This window comes from Lissotriton vulgaris, chromosome 6 (genome assembly GCF_964263255.1).
Source record: "Lissotriton vulgaris chromosome 6, aLisVul1.2, whole genome shotgun sequence".
NCBI lineage: Eukaryota > Metazoa > Chordata > Amphibia > Caudata > Salamandridae > Lissotriton > Lissotriton vulgaris.
The window spans coordinates 1,611,572,977-1,611,598,007 of NC_141694.1; the positions used below are offsets into that span (position 1 = coordinate 1,611,572,977).

General features: G+C 42.4%; 1 protein-coding gene across 1 annotated transcript in view; it reads left to right on the forward strand.

The window, feature by feature from the left end:
- LOC147709203 (GTP cyclohydrolase 1-like) overlaps positions 1 to 22,071 on the forward strand; it is a 38,430-nt gene extending 16,359 nt beyond the window's left edge. The window contains exons 2-6 of the mRNA XM_086927779.1: positions 11,663 to 11,772; positions 12,969 to 13,024; positions 16,256 to 16,287; positions 16,529 to 16,613; positions 18,348 to 22,071. Of these exons, the coding sequence (XP_086783905.1) occupies positions 11,663 to 11,772; positions 12,969 to 13,024; positions 16,256 to 16,287; positions 16,529 to 16,613; positions 18,348 to 18,474 (410 nt within the window). The 3' untranslated portion in view covers positions 18,475 to 22,071. The remainder of the gene's footprint in view (positions 1 to 11,662; positions 11,773 to 12,968; positions 13,025 to 16,255; positions 16,288 to 16,528; positions 16,614 to 18,347) is intronic.
- Positions 22,072 to 25,031: the final 2,960 nt, after the last annotated feature.

Genomic DNA, 25,031 nt, shown 5'->3' on the forward strand with positions numbered 1-25,031 from the left:
GGCCACACGATGCCAAATAATACTAAATTATATATTCATCTTAAACAAAGTCACAAGGTACAGGTGACAGGTGAAAAAGGAGCAGCAGAAGAAAGTAAAGAGTGGATGTTTTAGAGGCCTATGAAGGTAAAAACGGATGGATGGAGGAGTTTACATCAAGAATGGGAAAGAGTGAAACATGAGATGGTTTGAGAATAGATGGGTAGTATGAGTTATTGTTGAATAAAGTTATATATTTGCATCTTATGTTTATAATGTTGTGGAGTTATGATAACCGTGTCCTAATAAAATGGCCTTTTATGCTTGAAATAACAGCTTGGAGTGTAGCTATTGCGCAAATAGAAACATGTGCCGGTCCTGTCTTTGGTGCCCTCATCTCTTCCACAAACCAAGATCTGTGCCTTCTCCTATTTTTTTTTTTGCTCTGACTCGAAATCTGATTAATTGTGGCAATCTGTGACTCCGACATACACCCTCCCTCACTAAATTACACGATGGACGCTACCCCAACACGAATAGGTGTGAAAAAAAATTCCTACTGTAGTTGCTGTTCTCTGACTCACATAGTGCGCCATACTGTGTTTATATACGTGTTATCTACCATATAATGTCTTACTGTGCACTTTTGGCTAACAAACTAGGGTCCTCTTTCCTGCTGTCTCGCTGCTGTGCTTCTACAGAACGCAGAGCTCAGCCTCTCGGGCCTGTGATGTCACCTACGAGCTGTTGGCGCTTGCCAGGCCCCTATCCTCACAGCTATCACTGGATACAGCTGCACGTGCACTAGTATCAGTGGCGTGACCCCTGCCACGGAAGAGCTCTCTTGCACCGCAGCACGAGATTAAGCGCGTGGTCATTAACCAGACGATATCTCATCTAATGACCCGTAGGTCTGTGATTAGAATGGAAAACGCAACTTCACAGTCAAGTAAAATCAGCCCTGAAATAATTGGATTTTTAATCAGCAGTTCTTCCAGTTTTTTTTATCTTAATTCCTAATTACACCCTGCCTTATTTCAGTTCTCTTTCACATGCGCCCTCTGTCAGGCGTCTCCACGTTTCATAGCTTCCTTCTTTTTATCTCTTCTAGGGTCTCTCCAGATTTTTGTTGAGTTCAATCCTTTTCGAAAATATTGTTGAGGAAACGCTTTACACCAGAGTCAAAGCACATAATACAGTGATTTTCACATATATTTAAAAGGTAAATGTAGCACACAGATTAACGGTTAAAAGATATAACCAAAACAAACTACTGCAATTAATTAAGAATAATTCTAGGAACAAAAGTAATACGTTTTCAATCCCCTCCCAAACCAGCTGTGTTTGTGTGTGGGGGGCAGAGTTGTGGGGGTGGTTGTGTTGTCTTCCTGTCGCACTACAGCGCTACAACTTTATGTCTTTCTTTATCTATCTACAACTTACTCCATTTTCATGTATAGACCTGTCCATTGCTGTTCCAAACCTTTCTCTGTTTTCTGTCACTTTTCGTCTAGCTTTCTCAGTTATTCTTCCCCTACAGAGGATTACTGAACTGTACAAAAATATGGGGCCCATTTATGAAAAGTGGCGCATCGTTGCGTGAAAACAGCGATGCGTCACTTTTCACTGCGCTCTCCCTGCGACACTAACGATACGTCATATTTGCAGTATGACGCATCATGTCGCAAGGAGATACAAATACGTCAGTATTTCTGACGTATCTGTAGGCGCAAAAGTGATGCACTGCTGGAGTGTGTCACAAAAGTGACGCAACTCCAGCAATGTGTACTTTCACATGGGCAAGTCCCATGTTGTTAGTGCCTGCGTCAGTCTTACACCTGCCATGAGGCAGGGGTTAGATTTTGACGCATTAGCTTCCAAGAAATGGCGCAGTGAAATCTTATAGATTTCACTGCGTCACTTCTATGACTCTTTCTCGCGTCAAAACGCCCCCTTCCATACATTATACCTGGCAAGGGTATAATGTTGCGCAGGGGTTTACAAAGTGACGCATCTACCTAGATGCGTCACTTTGTAAATATGGTGCAACAAGGCACATTTTTTACTCCGCTGGTGCGTCACAAAAAGTGACGCACCGGCGGCGTTAAAGTGACGCAAGGGCTCATAAATAAGCCCCATGGACTTTTCCAAAGACCTGCATCTATTCTTAAGTGACAATACATTAAAACACCATTTTGCTGTCTCCTTACTAGAGAATGTATATGGTTGCTGCGCTTCATGCCAAAGCATATGCCAGTTGGCAAATTAACTAACATTATGTCTTCTGTGTCACACCTTCCTTCTGTTTAGTGGAACCACAGAACGTGTTCTAAATCTTACCCCAGCAAATGTTTTGCTCCCTTAGCAAGCTGCCTTTCACTTTTCATTCCTGTTTCTGTCTGTCACTTCCGCCTTCTTCGCCCTACTTACAAACCCTGCTTCCAAACTCACAAAATCGAGGTAGTTTATTTTCGGTATATCTTTGGAATGCCTTGCCATTCCAGATATGTAACTACAGAACACTTCTTTGTGTTCAGAAAAATGCAATGAACATTTCTTTATTAAGGCAATGTTATATTCCAATGTACACACACATGGCAGCTTGCAATGCGTTATCTTGATTATTGTGTTAATGCTTTGCTAGTATGTGTTTAATTTATATTGTTTTGCGTACGTAGTTCCATCAGTCCAATGGGTTATTCCACTTTTTGACACTTTATTTGACTTCTGCTAACCAAGCATCAACCTCTGTTTGCACTACGAAAATGGTGCTTCCCTTCACCCCCACTGCAACTCCTCTTGACATGGGGTTGAACTGGCATTGTGCCGACGTGCTGGACTGTTCCCGTGGGGAGCAGGGTCAAGCCTGATTTGTATATGGCTGGGTCCAAACTGGAATAGCATGCCAAGCAAAAAAAACGATGGATTTAACCCAAATCTATGACTGGGGTGAATGTTTGATTTGTGCAGCATTCCCTCCATCATCTGTTCTTTTTGCACAAGTCACCACAAACTAGCACTAGAAGGCATCCAGAATTGATAAATGCTTCTTTATATATTGACTGAAGTGTACTGTGCCCCTCCTGTCTTGGTACATTGGCACATTGGCAATATGGCTTTGGAGTTGAAATATTTCTCCATAGTCTATCCTTTCTGCATTATGCAGAAATCTTGCAACACATACATTCAACTTCCCTTATACATTTTAGTTAGTCCTCGATATAACACATAGAGCCTGGGGTCTGCTACAACTATTATATTTGAAAAAGACTTCTAGAATTTGTGTCACAAGTCCCAAATGCATGTCATATTTCAGTGCTCTCAGCTGATTCTAAATAGCTGAGCGGATTACATGTTTATACTTGATTAAGCCACAGGTCGTTAAGGACCTAATCACACAGATGACGGGTAGGTGATTTTTGACGCCTGTGCCCAGGCCTGGTGACGCTCGTGAGTTTAATTTCCCATCTCCATTTTATTCAACACAGGCTCTACTGGGCTTTCTTTTCTCACTCTCTCAATGAGTCTTTCGGTCTTTTCTTCCTTGTAGTTTATTCTTTGCACTCATATAGTTCGGAACTGTTGCCTAGTCTGCAGGGAGCTGACTACAGATATATTGAATTAGACAGAGAACCTGCGATCCAGATCTGAACACCCAGAGGAACCAACATTGACAAAGCCAACAGATCTGGGCTTAATATGCTGACCCCCAACCACAGGAATGCACACTTGTGTGCGTTAGCCCAGCGATACCAGACGTATATGTATATCTTTTTAGGAAGTCCCGAAATAAATAATGTTTTAACAATTGTTTCCATTCTCTAAGTTACATCGTGTAATTGATGTACTTTAAAATGCGAGCAAATTAATGTATTCAGAAGGCAAATGGTTTCTTTCTGGGTTTTTTTCCCTACACGTGTAACATGAAACAAAAAAAGTGCGTGTGAAGTAAATAAAGTTTAGAGGCAAGGTCTGTATTGCTGCCGTGGACGAAGGATCGGTGATAGACTTGTTAAACAGAATGTTTGTCTCTGGGTTTGTTTTGGATGGGAAAGTCTGCACTGTAATAAAGAGGTGTGACTCGAAGTCATTAGTTAGTTGAGTTTTTTCTAAGCCCATCCCCCTGGTTCTGAAGTGGGGGCTTGGGGTTCAGTGTTGAATGCTCTTATAATTTCCCTTCTGCTCAGAGGCTCTTCTCCTGATTACCTGTAGACGGTGCCATACTGATGCAGGCCTCTCTGACATCATGTCGGCTGCAATTTCACAAGCACCTCACAGTGGAACTAAACAGTGTCTGACGTATATGTCCACTAACACATACACATTCACGAATATGCCTCCTTTTCACAAATGCCTTCACTCCGTATACAATTACAACGCAGACATTACAACGCATACAATTACCCTGCAAGTCGAAACGACGACTTGCAGAGGGGGGCGCTGGATGTTGGAATTGTATAGTTTACTATTCCAACTCTAGTCTGTGCGGACAGTAGAGAAGGAGTTGGATTTTAAATCCAACACCTTCTCCCTCCTCCGCAAGTTGTCGTTTTGACTTGCGGGGTAATGGTATGCGTTGTTGCAACGCGGTTGTTGTAACAACCGTGTTGTAATTGCATGCAGGGTGACGGCTTCATTGTGAGGGCTGTTTACCACATTCACCACATGAGGTAACGTCCAAGAGGCGCACACCTAGTGGCAGAGACCAGGTATGGCTCCTGAGCTCACAGTACAAGATGCAAAGGCCAAAGGACTGTGGTCTCGCAGTCTCAAGCCTGACGTCCCAGCTGGTGGGGGTGGTTGGGAGCTGCAGGGTTTATGTACTAGGGTCCAGATTTACTATGCACTTGCATTGTCGTTGCTTGAAGCCAGTCATTGCAAGGCCATGCAAGGCCTTCTTTTGGATTTACTAAGACACGCAAAAAGCCACTTTGCGTGGCTTGGTGTGGTTTCATAAATACAAAGTAATGTACTGCATAGTGCAGTCTTGCATCACTCTGCGTTAGGGATGCGTTCCATGGGTGGAGCGTGGGTGTTCCCAACCATTCCCCCATGGATTGTGATGCAATCCCAGATTTATTAAAGTTAATAAACCTCTGATTGACCCAAATTGGTGTACCTCCCAGGCCCAGGCATAACCAGGAGAAATATCTTTATTTCTCTTCGGTACATCCTTTTTCTATGTGTGATGCATTCAGCATCAGACATAGAAAAAGGAAAATATCTTTAAGGATTGTTTTGGTGCAGGAAGGTACTCCTTCCTGCACAACAACATTCCTGATCATAACGCAGGCACCCTTGCCGCAAGCCCCCTGGGTGCCTGCATTGGTGCTAGGCAGCTTTAAGTGGGTCAGCGCAAGGAGGGAGCAGAAGCAAGGATGGACCAGAAGTGTGACATATCTTAGTAGAAATCGCGAATTTCTGATCTCTCCATTTCACGCAACACAGTGCAGCAACTTTTCTTTTTGTCGGTGTTGCATGAATTGTTAGTAAATATGTCCCTGGTTATCCCACTGCCCAACTGATGTAAAATTAAAGGAGCTCCTTTAATGAAAGGAGATTTAACTTTTACTCATGAGGTGGAGGAGGGTAGTAGATACTTCTGTCTTGCCCGTATCCATGTGTATCCAGATCCATGAGGCATGCAAGCAAAGGCCTTCAGTTGATGTTCTAGCGCCTTCCCCACTCCAGGACGCTTCGTCTCTACTTCCCCAAAGGTTCTTCTTGGGTATTCGTAGATAGTATTGTCTTGGAATGATCTTCCATACCACTTACGTCAATGTACTGATCATTTTAAATTCAGAAACTTCTCAAGACAGAGCTGTTTGTGACTTAATAGTTTTGGATTATCTGTTTATGATTTGGGCATCATAGAGATACTTCTTCCAGGGGGATTTGTACGCTTTATAAATTAGACTAACATAAAATAACATAGCAACTGGTATGGTGTGTTTTTAATTATTTGAATTATTTTGTTAGAAACACAACATATATATCACTCAACTTACTATCAACTTACTATCACTTGGGAGTTGTCATGATCCTTGGAAACATACTCGGTACGCTACAGTTAGATCCACTAAACTCCATTTGTAACTGGCCAGCTGAGATTTCCACACAGGTGTAAACATGTAAATAAATAAAGCAGAGGATTTCGAGACATCTTCAGTAGAGGTACCGCTCCATCATGAATGTCAGTTTTATATAGTCAGAAATTCCTTCAGAGAGAGCAAGCTTGGCTCCTGTCAGAAGTATATGATGCGAGAGCGCATGGCCATGTGCGAAGCTGCCCAGTGACCTCTTGAGACCTCTGCAGTTTCAAAAGGCTCTCTTGGCGGATGTACACTAATAACTTCTGACAGATCCCGGCACAAGGGCGCAGAGTTATGCCGACCAGAGGAGGATTACCTTTTGAAGTAGAACTTGACCTTCACTGTTGACACAAATGAGCTGGGCTAAAAAAAAACAAGAGAGAGCTTTGTTTTGTGTAATCAGAACATAATGTGAAATATAAAGATTTATAGACGGGTAACAGTAAACGACAGGCACGTATTACACCAAGGGATTCTGAGTAGCATCACCTAGACAACGTGAGAAAAGCTCTAGTTGCTTATGATGTCTCTCAGAACCCCAAGGTTAAAAGCCATCCTCTTTGGTCACTTTTTACCCATCTGTAATTTTATGCTATGTAGAATCATCTGTCTGTGCTTTCAACTGGTATGGAGAGGAAGAGAAGTAATAGGGGAGCCATAAACAACATATTATATCCTCCCTGTCACAAATGTGAAGAAAAGAAAGGTCTCCTGCCGACTTATCCTGTCTCAAACTGTGCTTTCTGTTCTCCATCAGAGAGAGCTCAACTGACGGGCTCTTAGAGAGCCCTGCCATAGCAGCCTGGGGGTCATTTTTGATGTAGCAACAGTGGGAAACAACCATTTGTGCCACTGTTGTGGCTGCATCATAACAGTGAATAATCAGATTTAGAATCTGGTATTGAAGCTAGTGGCTCTTAGAGAAAGCCGTACCTGACACACACAATTATAGATAGGTGACTGGGAATAGCTGGAATTTTATTCACAGAGGGATTCTGAATGATATCACTTAGGCACCAGCAAAGTTTGAGATGTCTGTGATGTCAATCAGAACTTGAGTCGTATAACATCCTTGTTAATTACATATTCCCCATCTGTAATTTTATATTGCATATGGTCCCTGCAAATTATCTGCCCCTCCTTTCAACATATATGCAGCAGGGGCGGCCTTAGGCATGTGCAAACACCAGGGGCCGCCACGCCAATATATATCCTTAATATAATAATCCTCTGAGGATGGATACATATTTGCGTGGTGCCCCTGGCAGGGATTTGGCGGCCTCCTGCTCTGTTCCACTTCCAAACACCCTGACCCCACCCTCTTCACTGGCCTCCGCGCCTGCGTTCCTCCTGGGGCCCCCTACCTACGCTCCCTGCCCAGGGCCGCCATGAGCCTAGAGCCACCCCTGTATGCAGGGACAGAGGGACAATGGGGAACCATACACATGTATTTGAAAAAAGGTTAATAAAAAAAACAAAACCAGGCCTCTTGTCACCTACTTCCACCGCTGTTGAGATACCCTCCCTGTTCCTAAATAAAAAAATCACTACCTGGTCTCCTGCCACCTACCTCCTACCCAAACTTAAAAAAATAAGCCCTGCTCTTTACCCACCCAGACCCACCACCCTCTGTGCACTCCAAGCCGAAAGTTGCACTCTCCGGAGAGCTGGCACCACACTGATGGCTCTGTGACAGCTGATTGACAGTGCAGCTTTGTCTCCCCTCAGAGTGGGTCTGTAGGGACCAGCAATGACAGAGGAAAAGGTGGTTGGTGAAAGCACTGCACCACCTTAGTTTCCCCATCTCCCTCTGGTCTGAGGAGACCCAGGAGGCCGGAACGGTAAGTTAGACCGCCAACCTTATGGGCAGGGCCGGCGGTAGGCATGGGCAGTGTGGGCAGCTGCCCAGGGCCCCGTAGTCAGCCCTCCAACTTGGGGCCCAGCACCAGTGCGCCAGTCAGACTACGGCATGAAAGATGACGCAGTGCAAATTGCACCACCTTAGGAGGCCCACCCCCTCCCTGGGCCTCACTACTATGCTGTGGCAAGGGGAAATGGAGGGCAGGCCCCCCATTCCCAGTTGCAAAAGACACATTCCTCATGTTTGTCCAGCAATTAGGCCTCCACACCCCCACCTCCACCCATGCAGAGGCACAGCGGGATGGCAACCCTCACACCTTCAGCCCTTGATGAGCTGTTAGGTGCTTGAAGGTGACTGAGAGGGAGGGGTTGCAGCTTCAGGAGCAGGGGCATATATTCAGATTCAAACAGCCCTGAATGCGTCATGTCTCTGCAATTTAGAGGGGCCTCACACATTCCCTTTCTGCCCAGGACCCCAAAAATCCTAGAACCGGCCCTGTCTATGGGGTCCTGAGGAGGCCGTGGATGGGAGGGGAATCGAACTCATCACCAAGTGACAACGATTCAGGGATAACCGGATTCAAGTCTGGGGGTTCACGCTAAAGGCGTTCTACGAACGCTGTTTACATGTTGTGAACACTATGGGGGTTATTTACGTCCCTTGTGCCGCCTCTACGTCACGTTTAAAGTGCAAGGCGCTTGTAAATAACCCCCTCTGTTTCTAATGTTTCTACTGTTTTTTTCCTCTTTCTTCACATTTGAAATTTCATGTCCTAGAAGAGCAAAACTCAAAAGACCATGCATATTAAGAACGCGCATATTGATTCTGTTTCTATTGCATTGCAATGTGTGCTCAGGTGTGGTTTTAGTGCCGACTACAGAGATTTGTGTGTAACTGGAAAACCACTGGATTTAGACGTGAACCTGGCTGAACTTGCATTTCATCCCCTGACGCCCATACGTGTTACTTACTTGCATTAATTTAGTGAGACTCAAGACAGAATTAAGCTTGTGGTGAACGGTAAATCCGAGGTCTGTACCAGTAACACACGCCCTGATAGCATTAGTCTATTATCACGTGTGAGACTCTACAAACATTCAAACTGAACCGTCCGGAGTCTATGAGATTCAAGCACGAGCAGGGGGGGCCTCATATAGGTGAACATGCCTGTCTTAAGCTTTTCTAGAGTGACGTCAGTCTCGTAGCAATTCGTATGTTTAGTAACAGTTAACACTGGGCAGAAAGTATAGTGAGTGCCTTGTGGCGTCATGAAGACTGCTCTTGAGAGCGGTGACCGTAGTATTGCATCACAAATAGCCCCGCCCCCCGCGAAGAAGAGGCAATAACACAGATGCTCAAAGGGGCCCGAGAGATAAAAGCCCAAATGCTTCCAATTTCCGGCCTCCTGTGTGTCGCAGCTCGAAATGCACGCGCCGCGCACTTAAACACGCACAGCTACTGCTTCCAGATGGGGCGCCGGGCACAGCCAGGCCTCGAGAGCGCTCTTCAACGCCGAGGCCTCCGACGGCCCCCGCCCCAGTTAGCAAGACCAGCAGATGATTGGCGTTAGTTGGCTCGAGCTGAATGTCTGGAAAGCAGCATGATTACATGAAGGAAGATGCGGGCAGGCATGCTCCGCCCCTCACTAAATAGAGAATAGATAAGCAAGTGTCCCAGAAATGAATGGTCAAGAATGTTACTGGGCAGCCAGATCATGAGATACATGTCAAGGGCTGGGAAGTCATGAGTCTTGGCTCTGAGTGACCCATTCATCCTCACTGTGGCTCAGCCAGAATCCTGCCCTCCTGATGTCGCCTGCTTGCGGCAAAAGTTACCCATCTTGTAACCAAGGCCCAGACTTATCACACTTTCACGCAGCGTAATGCAGCAAGCCACCTTGCTGCGTGAAAGGGTAGGCAGGCGCTGTATTTAACATTATACTGTGCATTCCTGTCCTTTGTACTGACGCATAATGTACTGCCTTGTGCCAACGCAGGCACCCTTGCGTCATGGCTGAAGGGTGCCTGCATTGTAGATAAAATTGTTTTTATGCAGGAACAGGGGCTTAGCTTGGTTAGTAAGATGGGGGGGGGGTGAGCTTCAGATTTTACAACAATCATGCTGGCATATAATGTTTAAATACAGTGTATGACAAGCAGGGTGTGTGAGAGGTCTAAAGGGCAGTGGAAAGGGAAAGGAATGTGGACTGGTAGCAGCAATATGCGAGAAAACACCATATTTTGTAAAATAACCAATATTTTTGAGGACTTTCAGAACATAGATGGCGAGAGTGTGTGCGATTTTGTCTGTGTGTATAGAACAATTTCTGGTGGAATCCGACAGACATCTCACCATACCTATACAGATAGCACCTGGACCCAACTATCTATTGGAAAATACATTTACTGGGGAGGGGGGGGGGGGGGGGGGTTAACTCCCAAACCTCCCCCTCCCCAAGGCTAAGCCCCTGTGCAGGAAGGAACACCTTCCTACACAACATCAATCCTCAGAGGCATTTTCCTCTTTCACATACAAAGAAGAAAAAACAAGGCAAAATAAAGATATTTCTCCTTTTTCTGATGCGTTTCCAGGTTTAACATTTATGATAGTCTGGGAATGCGCCAAAATCCTTCGGTGGCTGCGTGGGAGCACCCATGCTTCACCCAATGAACGCCTTGCTGGGGTAGAGTAACACAGCGTAGCGATTTGCGCTGACTTGCGCTACTCCAGATTTATCAAGCCGTGTAGGGCCATGCAAGGAGGCCTTGCGTGGCTTGATAAATCTGACTTCAGTGTTGCGTCGCCCTTGTGCCCCATTGTGTGGCGCAAGGGCGACACAACACTATGATAAATATGGGCCTGACTGTCCTTATCTGGGCAAGTATTTCTTTATGTTAGCATTTATTTATTGGGAAACTTGAACCGAAATTCTATACCTAACGATGCATTGAATATAGGGTTGGATGGCAAAAGAGCATTAGTGAGAGAGGGCAAATGAGATATGACAAGACAAATGCAGCTGTTATTTAGATCATTACACCCGAGAGCCCACGGAGCGTGGCAGGAGCATTATTAAGTGAGAATAGAGCCTCATTCTTTCTCCTATTTACCCCAATCCTCACACCGTTACTTACTCATTGATCTTTTGATAGCTATCGCTTTTCATCTTATCACCTGCAACTGGAAACAAGCTGATAACGTTACATTTCGCTCTTGGTGGTTTTCATCACCGACTCGATACTAATTATGATTCTCCCATTTCCCTGGCAATTAAAAGAGATATCCTTTGGCTTCCTTTGGTAAATTATTTATCCTCATTTGCTCCCTCGTCCACGTCCTCCCATACAGGCTCAGATGAAGTACGAAAATCACCTTGATTCTCCCATTTCCTTTTATCATTTTCTTTAACCGATTGTTATTTACTGTTGCTTGAACATATTGTATAGTTTCTTCAGTTTTTACAATATTGCTATGCTTACGTTGTTTTTTTCGATATGCATAGTTTTGATTGCATTTCTCATTTATTTTTATAGGCTTTGATATTTCCTTATTATTTTATCTTTTTATTGTATGACATGTATGGTTTCATTATCTTACCTATTTCTTCATTATCTGTTCTGTTCTTTTGTTTCTTTAATAAACTCAAACTTTTAAAAAAAGAGCCTCATTCTTTAATAGACAGAGATTACAAAGGGGACAGTAAGGTGTAAATTCTTCTTTTCTGTTTCAGATATTCTCAACGATGCTCTCTTTGATGAAGATCATGACGAGATAGTCATTGTGAAGGATATCGATATGTTTTCGCTTTGTGAACATCACTTGGTACCGTTTTTTGGCAAGGTAATCGGTTTCCTTCATTGTTTTCAAACAATTAACAGATGTTGAGGGAATTTCAAGGCACCCTATATGGCTGATGAGAAGCTCCCTAACTAGGCCCTCATTAAAGGTGGCTGCTTAATTCTGAAAAGCAGTTAATTGAAATTAAGTGAGGTTAACTTTTATCTGATCAAAGAAGCTGAAAACGCTGATGGAAATATGAGGGCAAGATGGAAAATTACAGAAGAAATCTGGCCAGGAATGACCAGACCCCCAATAATTATACATTCCTTAGTGATAAAAAGCCCCTGACATCAATAACCAGGATTGAGGAAATAACTGCCCATTACGCCCTATCCCTAATTGTAATTAATATTAAAATGATGTATAAGCGGATATAAAAAAACATTTTTTTAGAGTTTTATGTAGCGTGAACTAGACTTGGGACATCGGGTATCAGAGTGCTTTACATAAGCACCAGTTTAATTACAGATGGCAGATTAATTTTTGTTAGGCACAGGCAGATTAAGTGGTTTGCCCAGAATCACAGGATGTTGAGCATCGTTGCCAAGAATCGAACCATGTTCCCCAGCTTTGAGGTCGACCGGTCTAGCCGTAAGGCTACATCCTCTACCTATTCATCCTATCCTAATAAATATATTGCAACACACTATCAACCAACACGCCAGGTCTCTTTAAAAATGCAAGCTGGCCTTAAACCATTGATAGAAGTTGTAAAATCAATAGTTCCACGTGCTTGGTGCAGCTTTCCTGGCCTACTACTGCACATGTTTGTAAAATCCAAAAAGTAATTCATCTGCACTCATCTATAGGAGACCTATTACAGGTACATGTTTACTACTCTCCTTGGTAATTGGGCCCTATTTATTTACTGTTCACTCAGAAGTTTTAAAGTGCATTCAAATTCCAGCAAGCAGATGATAACATAGGTAAGCATGGTGTATCTCTTAGGCAACAGTGTGTGCTTCAGTTAAATAATATCCCTAAATACACCAGGCGCAAAATATGTATAAACATTGAATTAAGCTAAATAAATCCCACAGCTTTTTCTACTATTGTATACCGTCACTATGTATATACACATATTTACCACCAAATTATCTTCCTCTGTCAGTGCATGTTGGTATTTTATACATATGTTTTAGAAAACACTCAGTTTTTTTTTGTGAAAATTCACTGTCAGTGTTTTCGTTCTGCAGGTTCACATTGGCTACATCCCAACAAAGAAAGTGGTGGGGTTGAGCAAGCTTGCACGGTGAGTTGCTTAAGTTCCTGCTATTTATTTTTTTCGTATTCCAACAATGGTCCTTTGGTGCTTAGGATCAGCAATTAATTTTTCTGCTCTAACACTAAGTATTAAAGCTCCTTGGATTTAAAATATCCTTTTTAATGCCTTCACAACACACGATCTCAGAATATGTATTAACATGGAGTTTCTGTTTGAGGTCTAAATAATGCTTGTTCTGATTTGGGTGACATGGTTTGGGTTTCTCAGGTATTCTGGAGAGTCGTGAATGAACAAAATACTTGCATTATTTTCGATATAAATGATATACACTGGAAATGTTTTTGTGACTGCCGTGTAAGTAAATGATAAAAATGATTTTGATATGTTTATCTCTAAACATGTTGTTGTGCGGTCATTTGTTCTTGAACTGGCGACATGATCGCGAATCTTGTCCTGCACCTACAGATGTTGGGTTTCCATCACAGCTTAGAATCTTCCTTAGAAGCACCTCTTCCTTAAACTTTTAGATTTCCAGGTGTTTTAAGAGCTGTGCACTTCTAGTAATGTGGTGAGTTAGGGATTTATTGGGGTGCTCAACAAAGAGGTTTATCTGCATTACGCATTACTAGTGAAGCCTCACCTGTGGCCGATTTCAGAAAGAAAGTCAGTAATCTGGTCCCCTGAAACAAATTTCTGGCTATCTGAAAATTTGCAAATATTCCAGGAATTCGCCTATAAAACTGTGAATGTCACGGTTTTACAGAAGTACTAACATGAATAAACATTTACACATTCAGAAATGTAGCAACAATGTTTTTCCGACTGAATAAATGTTATGCAGAAATGTATTTGCACATATTGTTTAGGGTTTTCCAACACAGCGACATAATTTTTCCCTCTGGACTTCATCCTTCCCAGATTGGGAGTGCTCTCCCTCCTTTGACTGTGACAGGGGTACACCTATAACTCTTTAACAAGTGGGATAGTACTTGAAAAGGGTTTTAAAGGACCCACATACTTGTTTGAAACTTTATAGGTACTCACCTTTTGCGGATGCTTCCACTTTGAAATAATCACAACACACCTTTGTGTGGGGATTTGCTCCCATATAAATTTACACCATGATGGTGTAATTTCAGGTGTGAGTAAATCATTTTACGAGCTCAAACTCGCATTCTGCAACCCACAAAGTTGAATTTGCAGCTCCTAAAGTATTTGCCTTTTCGTAAATCTACCTTCTGGCTACCCAGATACCTTAGTAAATCATTAGAAGAGAGATGTTAGGTCTTAGGTCAGTTCAAATACAAAGGAAGATGCAATATAAAATGTCAGCAATTTTTTTATTTTGGATCATAACATCCTACAAGGTGAAGAGATTTCTGCGAATAGTTCTGTTTTTTTATCATAATAATGCAATTGACCTTTGGCTGTGCCCAGTGGGTAGATGCTAAGGAAGTGTTTTTGACAATCCCTAGGTCTCAGCTTGCATGCACTTGACACATCCACGAAATGTGCCAGTAGGTAATGACCTCATTGCTTTGCCTGTGGACATGCTCAGCAAATCATTTCTTACCATGGTACCCATTATGGGCACATCCTTTGGCTATGCCCAGTGGGATCCTGGCTGAAGACATGGATTTTGGCCAACACCACACCTGAGTACCCATAGCCAAGGCTAATCCCAGTTGGGGCCAGGGAGTCACCATTTGTTTTCCCCTTATGCATTTTGTTAGATGAAACGCAGAGAAATTTAGTGGGAAAAAGACCAGACAAAAAGCTAAAACATGGTTAAAAGAAAAACACACAACAGCCGACCAAGGTTGAGCGCTTCAAACCCAATTGTTTCATATAGTAAGTGTTTGCTGTCAGTTATCATGTCGTTTTTCGAATTTGCAATCTCGTATAAATTCTATAGGTGGGATGGAATCACTCTTCACCCCATCTGAGAGTGCAATTCCGGGACTTTTGTATTTTTGTTTTCCACGTAGCATATGGATGGTGTCTGAATACTCTTAATACACTCAAGAATTGAAGCCTGGATCGGATATCATTTCTCCTATATGGGACTTGGGTACCGGGTGTACACTGATATTTAATATTGGTCGCTATAGTGAACATTCTACATCTTATTATGAGCCCTGATGAAGTTCCTTTTGCACAAAAGCAAAAAAAGAAGACTGACGGACTTCATTTGTTCTCCTGAATGATTTCTTGCTGCACCTTCCTTTTTGAAAAAAAGCCAAAACATGCATATTTCACAGCAATAAATACCAAATCTGCATGTTATGCGAAAGTCTGGGAAGTGGAATCTGATATATTTATGACACACAGCAGATATTCAACCCAGGGTACCAGTATTTACCATGTTTGGTAAATGCCACACCTTATTCTACCCTATTCAGAACCTTTTTCTATGTGTTTATTTCTTTGTAGACCATACTCAATTTGTTGGTCTGCTTGATGCTGCTTTTGTAATGGAACTGAAAAGGAGTTGCATAACAGTATTTCACAAAAATATATTTAGGGATATTACATCATGAGTTAGAAAAAGTGTGTAACACATGGAGTGAACATATAGGAGTGAAAAAAACAATCTTTGGTGAGTACCATACTCTGTCTCCTAGTTACACTCCCATAGTGTTTAAGGTAGCCATATCTAATATGTTAAGAAATAAATAGAAGTGATCACATTATCTCAGTTTCATTTATTCATGATTTTTTCCTACCCACCTCTTTGTTAATAGGAGTTATCTTGGTAGTTAGGACCATGCTGTCAAGGCTGTCATCTATGAATCATGTCTTCTCACCTGGGCCAGAGGCAGGTGTATATGAGTACAGGACACCTGTACTGCAGAAGAAATGACTGGCATGGCACACAAGCGGCTTGGCAAATGTTGACAATTTATCCCAACCTAAATTACCTTTAAACACAGGATAATCCAATCCTTCAAATAGTATATGTTCCTGTCTTTTAGTGCTAAGGGTTTACTCAAACAGGCCTGAAACAAAAGGGCAGCACGCTACCTAGTATGGAAGAGTAGATATGACAATATATACCTGATGGTCCTAACCTGTGCTCATTACTTTTTCAGTACACATGAGGTTTGTGTTATAATTAATCTCTATACTGAAGGCCATACCTTCCCTGCTGGTTTGATTTAAAATGTCAACTTTTTGAAGTTGTTCGTTTTTGTCTGATTGTGGCACAGCGAACTGTATCTCATACTGTGTTTCTAAATTCAATCTCTTTTGTTTCAGCATCGTTGAAGTCTTCAGCAGGCGACTACAAGGTTTGTATTTGTGTCTTTTTAGGTCTGGTCTGGCATTAGCCAAGACCTTTTGATTTTACAAAAATAAATACATATACTTACTTGTCCAGTACCCTTTTATGCTACATACTTCCCTATGGTACTCTGACTTGGAATACATGTAGTGTACGTGCTCCTAACATGACTGTAGCTCTTTTGCAGAAACAGAGGTGTGAGCTCACGACCTCCTGGGCACTATTAATTGTCCGTTCTTTATTTCCAGTTCAAGAGAGGCTGACCAAGCAGATTGCAGTCGCCATTACCGAAGCCCTGCAGCCTGCGGGTGTCGCGGTGGTGATCGAAGCAGCGTAAGTCATCGGCCAAGTTCAGGTCTACATTATCTTTAAGGCAGTTTGGATGTAAGCCTGGTGTCTGTCTGTGTGTGTGATTGGGGGTGGGGGGGACTCTCACTGACTCTCATTTTGAAGGATCAGGAAGCTTTGTTTGCACACCTTACGTGTGACCGGAAAAGCACAATGATAATGACGTTACATGTCATCCAGCTGCGGATGTGCAGTTAATTAGCTGTGTGGCTCCGGGAAATTGGCATGTTAAGCTGCTTACTCCATCTAGCGAAACAATAGAGTGTTTTCATGTACAGCAGCTGCGGGTGCCAGATAATGGTTCGTTAACGCAGTTTTATTTAGATGTGGATAAGGTCTGTAGCACGCAATAGTCTGAAAAAACACGCATACCGAGCATAAGTTGTGCTTCTTGTGGGGTGTGACGTCTTGTATTTGACCGATAAGCGCACCGCCTAAGGCCCTGTCCACGCGCCCTCAACGTAATGCGCCTGATTTTCAAAGCGTTTCTATTTAAGTAGTCATGTTTTAGTCCAGGCGCATGCATACTTTCTACCTGAATCCAGGTGTTTGGGGCCATGCTGTGACGTCATCTTCGACCAGAGGCCTCTGTCATCCCCACTCTCCTCGTCTCCACGGTCTTGGAAAAGACACAAAACCACAAACCCATACATGTATAGTGTATTTAGCTTGAATAATCTCCAGGTATGAGCATTTGTACTTTTAGCAAAGCGTACACTGCTCCACAGCCCTAATGGCCCAAGCTGTCTAAAATATTGTCAGCTAAGTTCAATGTATAGATCGTTTTAGACTTCGGTGGATGAAGGCAGCTGTAGCGCTCCTTTGGGATCTTGAAGGAAGGGGGCGCTTGAAACAGCCCACAGCTTTCGTAAATTGTGACAGCGTTCGTTGACGTGTAGAAGAAGACAGATAAATATAGAAAACACATTTCCACCCGAACAAGATGCATGCATACGTCACTGTACACACATGCACTTTGCCTCTCCTTTCCCTCTGACCATGGAATTCGGGCGGCTTTGATCTCGTTTCCAAACAAGACTTTCCGACCATGTGCCCAATCCGCTGTGCTCCCAGCGCTGTAAATGATTACAAAGCCTGGTAAATTAAGCTCTGTGCAATTTGCAGTAACTTCGTATGAAAAAGAAATTTCACATTATGAAATGTCTGTGATATTTTAAACGTCAGTCTTCGGCAATGAAACATGTAATTAGGATAAGATATGGTCACCCTAATTCCTTTTGGAAATTGAAATTGAACACAAGCACCGTGTGGGAAGTTTGTGCCCAAAAGTGTATTTAGCTGTTAACAACAGCAGCATTGTACAGTGCAAACACTGCAGGAGAGATGGTCTCCTTTTAGTAATATATTCACTTTTCTTTGCGAAAGAGTATGCAGAAGATGGGTATCATTGATCTTGGTGCACAATAAAATATTTGTGCAGGCTCCTGGTGTGCCGCTCCTGGTCATCTGCATTTGTAGAAATGTTGAGGATCTCATGAGAAGTTGCACTTTTATTAGGTAATGAAGCAAATAATTATCCACAAGTGCCCAAAATCTCTGTTGTTGTTAAAATCAAACCTAGATAAAGCTTTTTAGAGTGAAACGTGTCGGCTGTAAACAGAGGGCTACAGAAGGGTGATCTTGGGCTTGTAGTACATTGTTGTGATGACGATATGCTGTGTTCATTCTTTAATGTCCTACGTATATTTCAATCCCCAGGCACATGTGCATGGTCATGAGAGGAGTGCAGAAAATGGGCAGCAGGACTGTGACCAGTACCATGCTTGGAGTCTTTCGCGAAGATCCCAAAACAAGAGAGGAGTTTCTCAGCCTCATCAAGGGCTGATGCCCGCTGCTGCCACTGGAAAATGTTACCACATCATGGTGCTATGTACAACATGTCTCTGTAAATGAAACTTGCCTAACTGAAGAGTGTCACTATATCGTTTTTAGAATATTCATTTTCCCCTTGGTATAATCCTGCGTTTACTCCCTGTTTTATATACAGTATAGCTTTCTGGACTCAAGAGATCTCTTGTGGCCTACCTGGCCTTCTGATTCTGCCTCTGCTTTCCATGTCTTCAGTCTGGTGTAAGGATGCCTTTGCATTGACAACCATGCCCCAACTCGAAATGCGCAGGATAGCTTCTCGTTCTACTTATGCGAGCCTCCATGAGCTGCACGCCATGGTAAGGAAGGCATAGTTTGTAGTGTATGAACTGTCTGAAAGATTTCTTTTGACCCTGTCACTCCCACCATTGAGTAACAGGAGATTAAAACAAGAACAGAAGTGGGTTCTGTTTACAACACTTGGGTTGCATTGAGTAAAGAGATTTTGGATTTGTTAGATGTTTCGACAACCATAACATTTGCTACCTTTCTATAGGTCACCAAACTGGCACAGTACAGTAGGTGAAAATGCCAACTTTGGTGTTTGTGCCCCATATCAACATCAGTGAGGGCGCATATCTTTAGCCTGTTACTCTTTAAACTAAGGCGTACAAATCGTGTCTCTTGCAATGAGATGAGTTTTCTTGCTCCAGGTCATTTTGCGCTCCTCAGCAAACACCGGACAAGAGCCTGGAGGTTCTATAATGTGAAATGATCCATGGAACTATACAGCTGGATCTTCTTAGAGAATACATTGTAAAATCGTTGGGTTTCAAACACTGAAACCAGGACTAGCCTGTAAACCAAAGTCATCTCTCAATAATCTATGGTATAAGTTGCAGCCATGGTCCATTGCTCGACATGGAGCAATCATGTAAGCAGTGCGCATGTCTAACTTCCAATATCTTGTGATCTTATCGATAGACAAGGGGCAACATGTAGTTTTAATGCTAATACCCTAAATGTACAGTTTTTCATTTCATGTTATTTTCATTTCCATATTATTTAAGTAAGTATAAGTCATTATAACTTGGACTTGTAATATTCATAGTCAATTATGCTGGCCACATTGCTTGGGGTTCAGAAATCAAAGAGGACCAAATCCCAAAATATTTACACTGTTCAAACCATTAAAAAAATAACTTCCATTAATGATCAGAATTTAATGCTTCATAAACCCATGCTTTAATAAACAATAGACTTAATGGAATTAGAATGAACGCCAGCTCACAACCATTGGAAGTGTAGTAAAAAGAAAAAACTTTGTGGCGACCAATTGATGTTAATGAGGAGAACACAAAGTGCCTTCTATCTCCTTCTGACTACTTTACCCTCATGTTATAGACTGAAGTGCCCTGTGATTCACTGTATCTACCTCAAAGAATAGGCTAGTCAAGTCAGCAATGCTAGGATTTGAAGAGATTTGGCAAACAAGAGCCACCTCTTAAGGATTTGTCTATTGTGTGAATAACACTGGGGTGACAACGTTTGAAGACATTATCTTACAGCGAAGACACTCTATTGTCACCAGAACATCCTGCCAATGCAAGCTCTTATACTTGCCTTAGGAAGATTTCCTCAAGAATTGAAGGGCCCATATCATTTCTACTACACATTTGGTGTTTTACCCATCTGCTCAGTCGACCTGCAAGTATGAACGTAGAGGGATAGCTAATTTTGTTAGTGGCTATGTATTTATACAGACATTAGTAACACGCATAGATCATGTTTGTGGTCACCACCAAAACTGTATTTGGATGACATCAATATGAAAAGTTTCACAATAGTTTTAACTTAATTGAAGAGTGTACCATATAGTCTAATGGGATTCGTAATTTATGTTATCTTTTAAAAAACAGGATGTAACTGCTGTTTGGTTGACCCAGCAATCACTATTCAGACCCTGGTACACTGTCCCATGCAACAACTGTAGCTAGTGTTTCCTTCAACGTTCTTCCTATCCTTTATTGCAGTTTACTCTTGTCCCTAGTGATGCTGAGTTTGTGAATAAGGCTGCTTATTTTCTTGCTCAGCTGGTAGATTGGTCAATCACTGAAGGATGCATTGCCGCCGAGTTCATCATCTAATTAAATAAAATAAGATATAACACAAAACTGCAACATTAAGAGCTGAAATGATGTAAAGAATCAGAGTGCAACTTTAGTTTAATCTATGTAGGAAACAAGATAAGATAACACTTTAGGCTTCCTGAGTGAAATGCAAATCATCTTTGCCAATTGAGATATCATATAGGCCACAACGTTTTGTAGATATGGAACACACAACTCTATTTTCACAAGTTGTATCCACATTTTTAAGGCCAGCATCAATGAGAAGAGAGATGTACTTGTGAACCTGTTGTGGAAGTCACTAGTCCCAGTATCAAAAACCCTTGACAATCTAAAACCTGAGACCAGTTTTTAGGACAAAGCATGACTAAGCGACCACTTCTGGAACTACCATCACAAAGCATATAGAAACAAGAAATAGTTACCCCGTTTTTGTGGCTTTAATGCGTTTATATGTACAATAGAGAGACATTGTCAAATTGATCGCTATTCTCAATTTATAATGAACTTCATGGATCATAAAGTAGCATTTAAAATCAACAAGAGGTCCCATTCATCGACACTTATTTATTTATGCATACACGTAGATGGTGTGCATTAGAAAGGCACCACTAGGCCATTATATATATATAGATATATAGATATAAATATATAAATAGATATTTATCTGTATTTTAGATAGCTAGATTTAGGAGTCTCAAATGTGAATGTGATTGAGAACTCAGTCATAAAATGGTTATCAATTAAAAAAATGACATACATGCTAACCTATTTTGTGTCCCGTAAAATAGAACATAGAGGCAGCTCTAATTCAAAGTTCTGTGGAAATGCCTAATTTTGAATCTTGACAAATGTTTTATGAATACGTTAGTGTCCTTTAAAAAAAATGAAATGTATGATGTCAAAGACAGCATTTGCAGTATAAAAGGTATTTCTATATTTGTCTGCAAATACTGGGCTTTTGACACGAAAGTAAACTGAAAATAACTGACTCAATACTGGTGCTCTCTGAAAGTTGACCGAGATATGCCCTATACTGTCTACAACACTCTTCTCTCAGCTTCAATTAAACTTAACTTTCACAGAGGCCTTGCTTGAAAAAAAATCTCCAGGACGTTTATCAAAATATGTCAAACTGTGGTTTCAAATTATTATGTTTTTATTGATTGGTTTATGGATATAATGTTTGCGGTTTCCTATCGTTCTATGTGAAAGGCATTCTATGTCAGAAGTTATGTGTTTTAAATGCTATTAAGTAACAGAAATGTTTACACAAAGGCATTCTGTTGTAAACTAGTGAAGACAATATATTTTTTTTAAATCAGATGGACAAGGCCTGGGGTCATCCTAACGTGAGCTGTTTGACAATGTTGTGAATGTCTTTTTTTTGATTTACTAAGTGATCGGTCTTTTGGTGATGGAGAACCACCATTTTGAATCTTCCTTATGATATACTGCCATTAAAGGTCAACTTTCAGAAACTGTTCCCGCCTAGAGTATCATTCTTTCCAGAACAGACATACAAGGAGCATCTAACCAAAGAGGTGGTGTTCTAGCCGAGGGTGATTTACTTCAATCATGAAACTTTTATTCATCACCAGTGATCTGCCAGGGCTTCAGAATTACACAGGCTAAAAATGCTAACAATTTAGATGTGATGCACTGCTTCCACAATGATTACTTCCACACCAAAAACTACATTTTCAAGAGACAGCTACAAAGCAAAAGACATACAGCACTCTTTTTAGGGTAGCGTGCTCGTCACCCCGCAGGAAATCTGGAACGCTAGCACTGGATTATAAAGTTGAAGGTACTTTTGCCTGCTTTCCAAACGTCCTGGGTGTGGGATGTTGAAAGCATTCCTGAATAAATGGCTAGTCTTACAGAACAGCCTCCCACCCTAAGCTCAAGATGGCTCAGGGAATGGTGGTCATACCCACCTGTAAAGTGTGTAGTTCTTGATCCTAGTCATGGTCTTCAGAGGCCACTCCACCTCACTGAACAGAGCTGGGACCTGCAGGGCATCAGTCACCATAGGTCGTGCGCTAGAGCAGTCTCCATCAGAGCTAGTAGTAGGCCAGCAATTTAAAACAAACACACTTTTGTTAAAATCCCAAATCAATGTTGTATGAGTGAACACGGAGGAGTTTGTGTGAATTATAAAAATGAAGAAATATGACATTTACTTTGAGGGTCCTGCTCATCATACATGGCACCCAGCCTGCCTTGGGTACTCTTGCAGACCCACACAGTCCACCCACTCCCTTCACACCGTTCCCAGCAAACATTAACCTCTGTGCATAGTGCGATGACCCCTCATATTTGAAGTGCAGCATATATTTCTCCTAACTAAGAACAGTGCCTGACCCCATCATCGTACCCATGGCCCATCACACTTTGCCCTTTCCCTCAAACACTGTCCTTGCCCTATTACACAAGTCAATTTCCCCTGGCACCATCCTTGGCCACTTCATTGACCCACCCACACAGTCACTCATTCATACATCAATGTACTCAATCACTCATCCACCCAAGCAATCTCACACTCATTCACTCACAAAATCACATATCTATGCACTCACTCTTCCATTAATTTACGTAACCAAAGGATCATTTATGTGATGACCTATTCCCTTATCCAAAGAACCCCAGCTGTTAATAGGTCCTGAACCTCTCTCTGTCAGAGAGCATAATGCCAGCTAGGTGGAAACACAGGTAAATCCTACCACTTTTAAAGAAATCGTCAGCCGACACCTCTGTGGCTGCCAATTATAGGCCAATTTCTCTGTTGCCTTTTTTCTCCAAGGTGTTGGAGAAATATGTCAATAAGATCATCTCTGGGTTTGTTGAGGCCAATCATGTATTACATCCGAGCCAGTCAGGGTTCAGAGTCAATTTCAGTACAGAGACGGCTCTGTTGGAGGTATCTGAAACTATTAAAACTACTTTGGATGGAGGAGGCGAAGCCGTATTGATATTGCTGGACCTCTCGGCGGCCTTCGAAACCGTGCCCCCTGCCCTTCTTTTGCACAGATTAGAGGACTGTGGCATTGGTGGTACGGTCCTCCAATGGTTTACATCCTACCTGGAAGGCCGCCAGCAGTGTGGTCTCCCCCGTTTTCGGCCCCCATTCCATCTCTGAACGTTGATGTTCCACAGGAATCTATTCTAAGTCCCACTCTGTTTAATGTGTTCATGGCCCCTCTGGCACTGCTGGCAGAACAGTAAGGCGCAAAGGTTATACCTTACGCTGATAATACACAGCTACTGTTCACCTGCGGGAAGGGTATGGCCCTGAATGGGAGCGAGATAAACCCTTGCCTGTCCAAAGTATTTTGCCTGGTTTAAACTGAACCAATTGATGTGTAATTCTGAAAAAGAGGAAATTATCTTCTTTGGGTGAGGAATGGCAAAGCTGGTGGCTTCGAAATATGTCTTCCCCCGCAAGTTCAGCCACCACTGTCAAAAACCTTGGGGTAACAATGGGCTCGGACATGTCCATGAAGTCCCAGGTCCAAGCTGTGGCGGGCACCTGCTTCGGCCTCCTGAAAATGTTGAGGAACTTTCTTCCACTACTCCCAGTCCCTCATAGGAAAACAGTAGTTCAAGCATTAATTATATCACGGCTGGACTATGATAATGTACTGTATCTCGGTCTCCCTGACTATCTTCTTGGCTGGTTACAGGTGGTGCAAAACGCCGTGGCAAGAGCCATTCTTGTGGTGGGCCTAGGGGCTCATATAATCCCCTATCTGCAGTCCCTGCACTGGCTTTCGGTGCGCAAAAGGACACATTTTAAAGCACTGGTGTTGGCCTACAAGGCTTTTCATAACATAGGGGCCCCATATCTGAGGAACAGAATAACGCATTATGCTTCATCCAGAAGTCTGAGGTCGTCTACCCAGCATCTCTCCACTATTCCTAGGTATTCCCGTTCTCATCTGGGTGGTTATTCTTTTCAGGTGGTAGCCTCCCAACTTTAGAATAACCTGCCCCCTGCCTTACGTCAGGCCCAGGATCTCCACAGCTTCAGACGAGGCGTAAAAGCTTGGCATTTTTATGCAGTAAAGTAGCAGTAAGGGGCCTGCTCTTTCTGTTCTGCCATTGGTTCTCTTTTTCAGCGCCGGGACACTCCTGGGAGTAGCCGTGCGTATTATAAGTGCCCAGTACCGTAACATAACATAACCAGACTCAAGAGCTCACCTTTTACTAAAGCACTTTCCCTTATGAAAACCCAGACCTATTTACTTTCTCAGAGTTAGTTAATTACGTAGAACACAATGAAGAAAGTGTGATAAAAAATCACAGATCAACTATGTAATTCAGAATAGAAACAGTCAGAAAATCTAAGTTACTTAGCTGTCAGTTTTGCAGTTAAGGTAGGGAGTTCCGGATGCTGCAAGTGCGAGAAGACGTGATCTTTACTGACTCTGTACTTGTATGA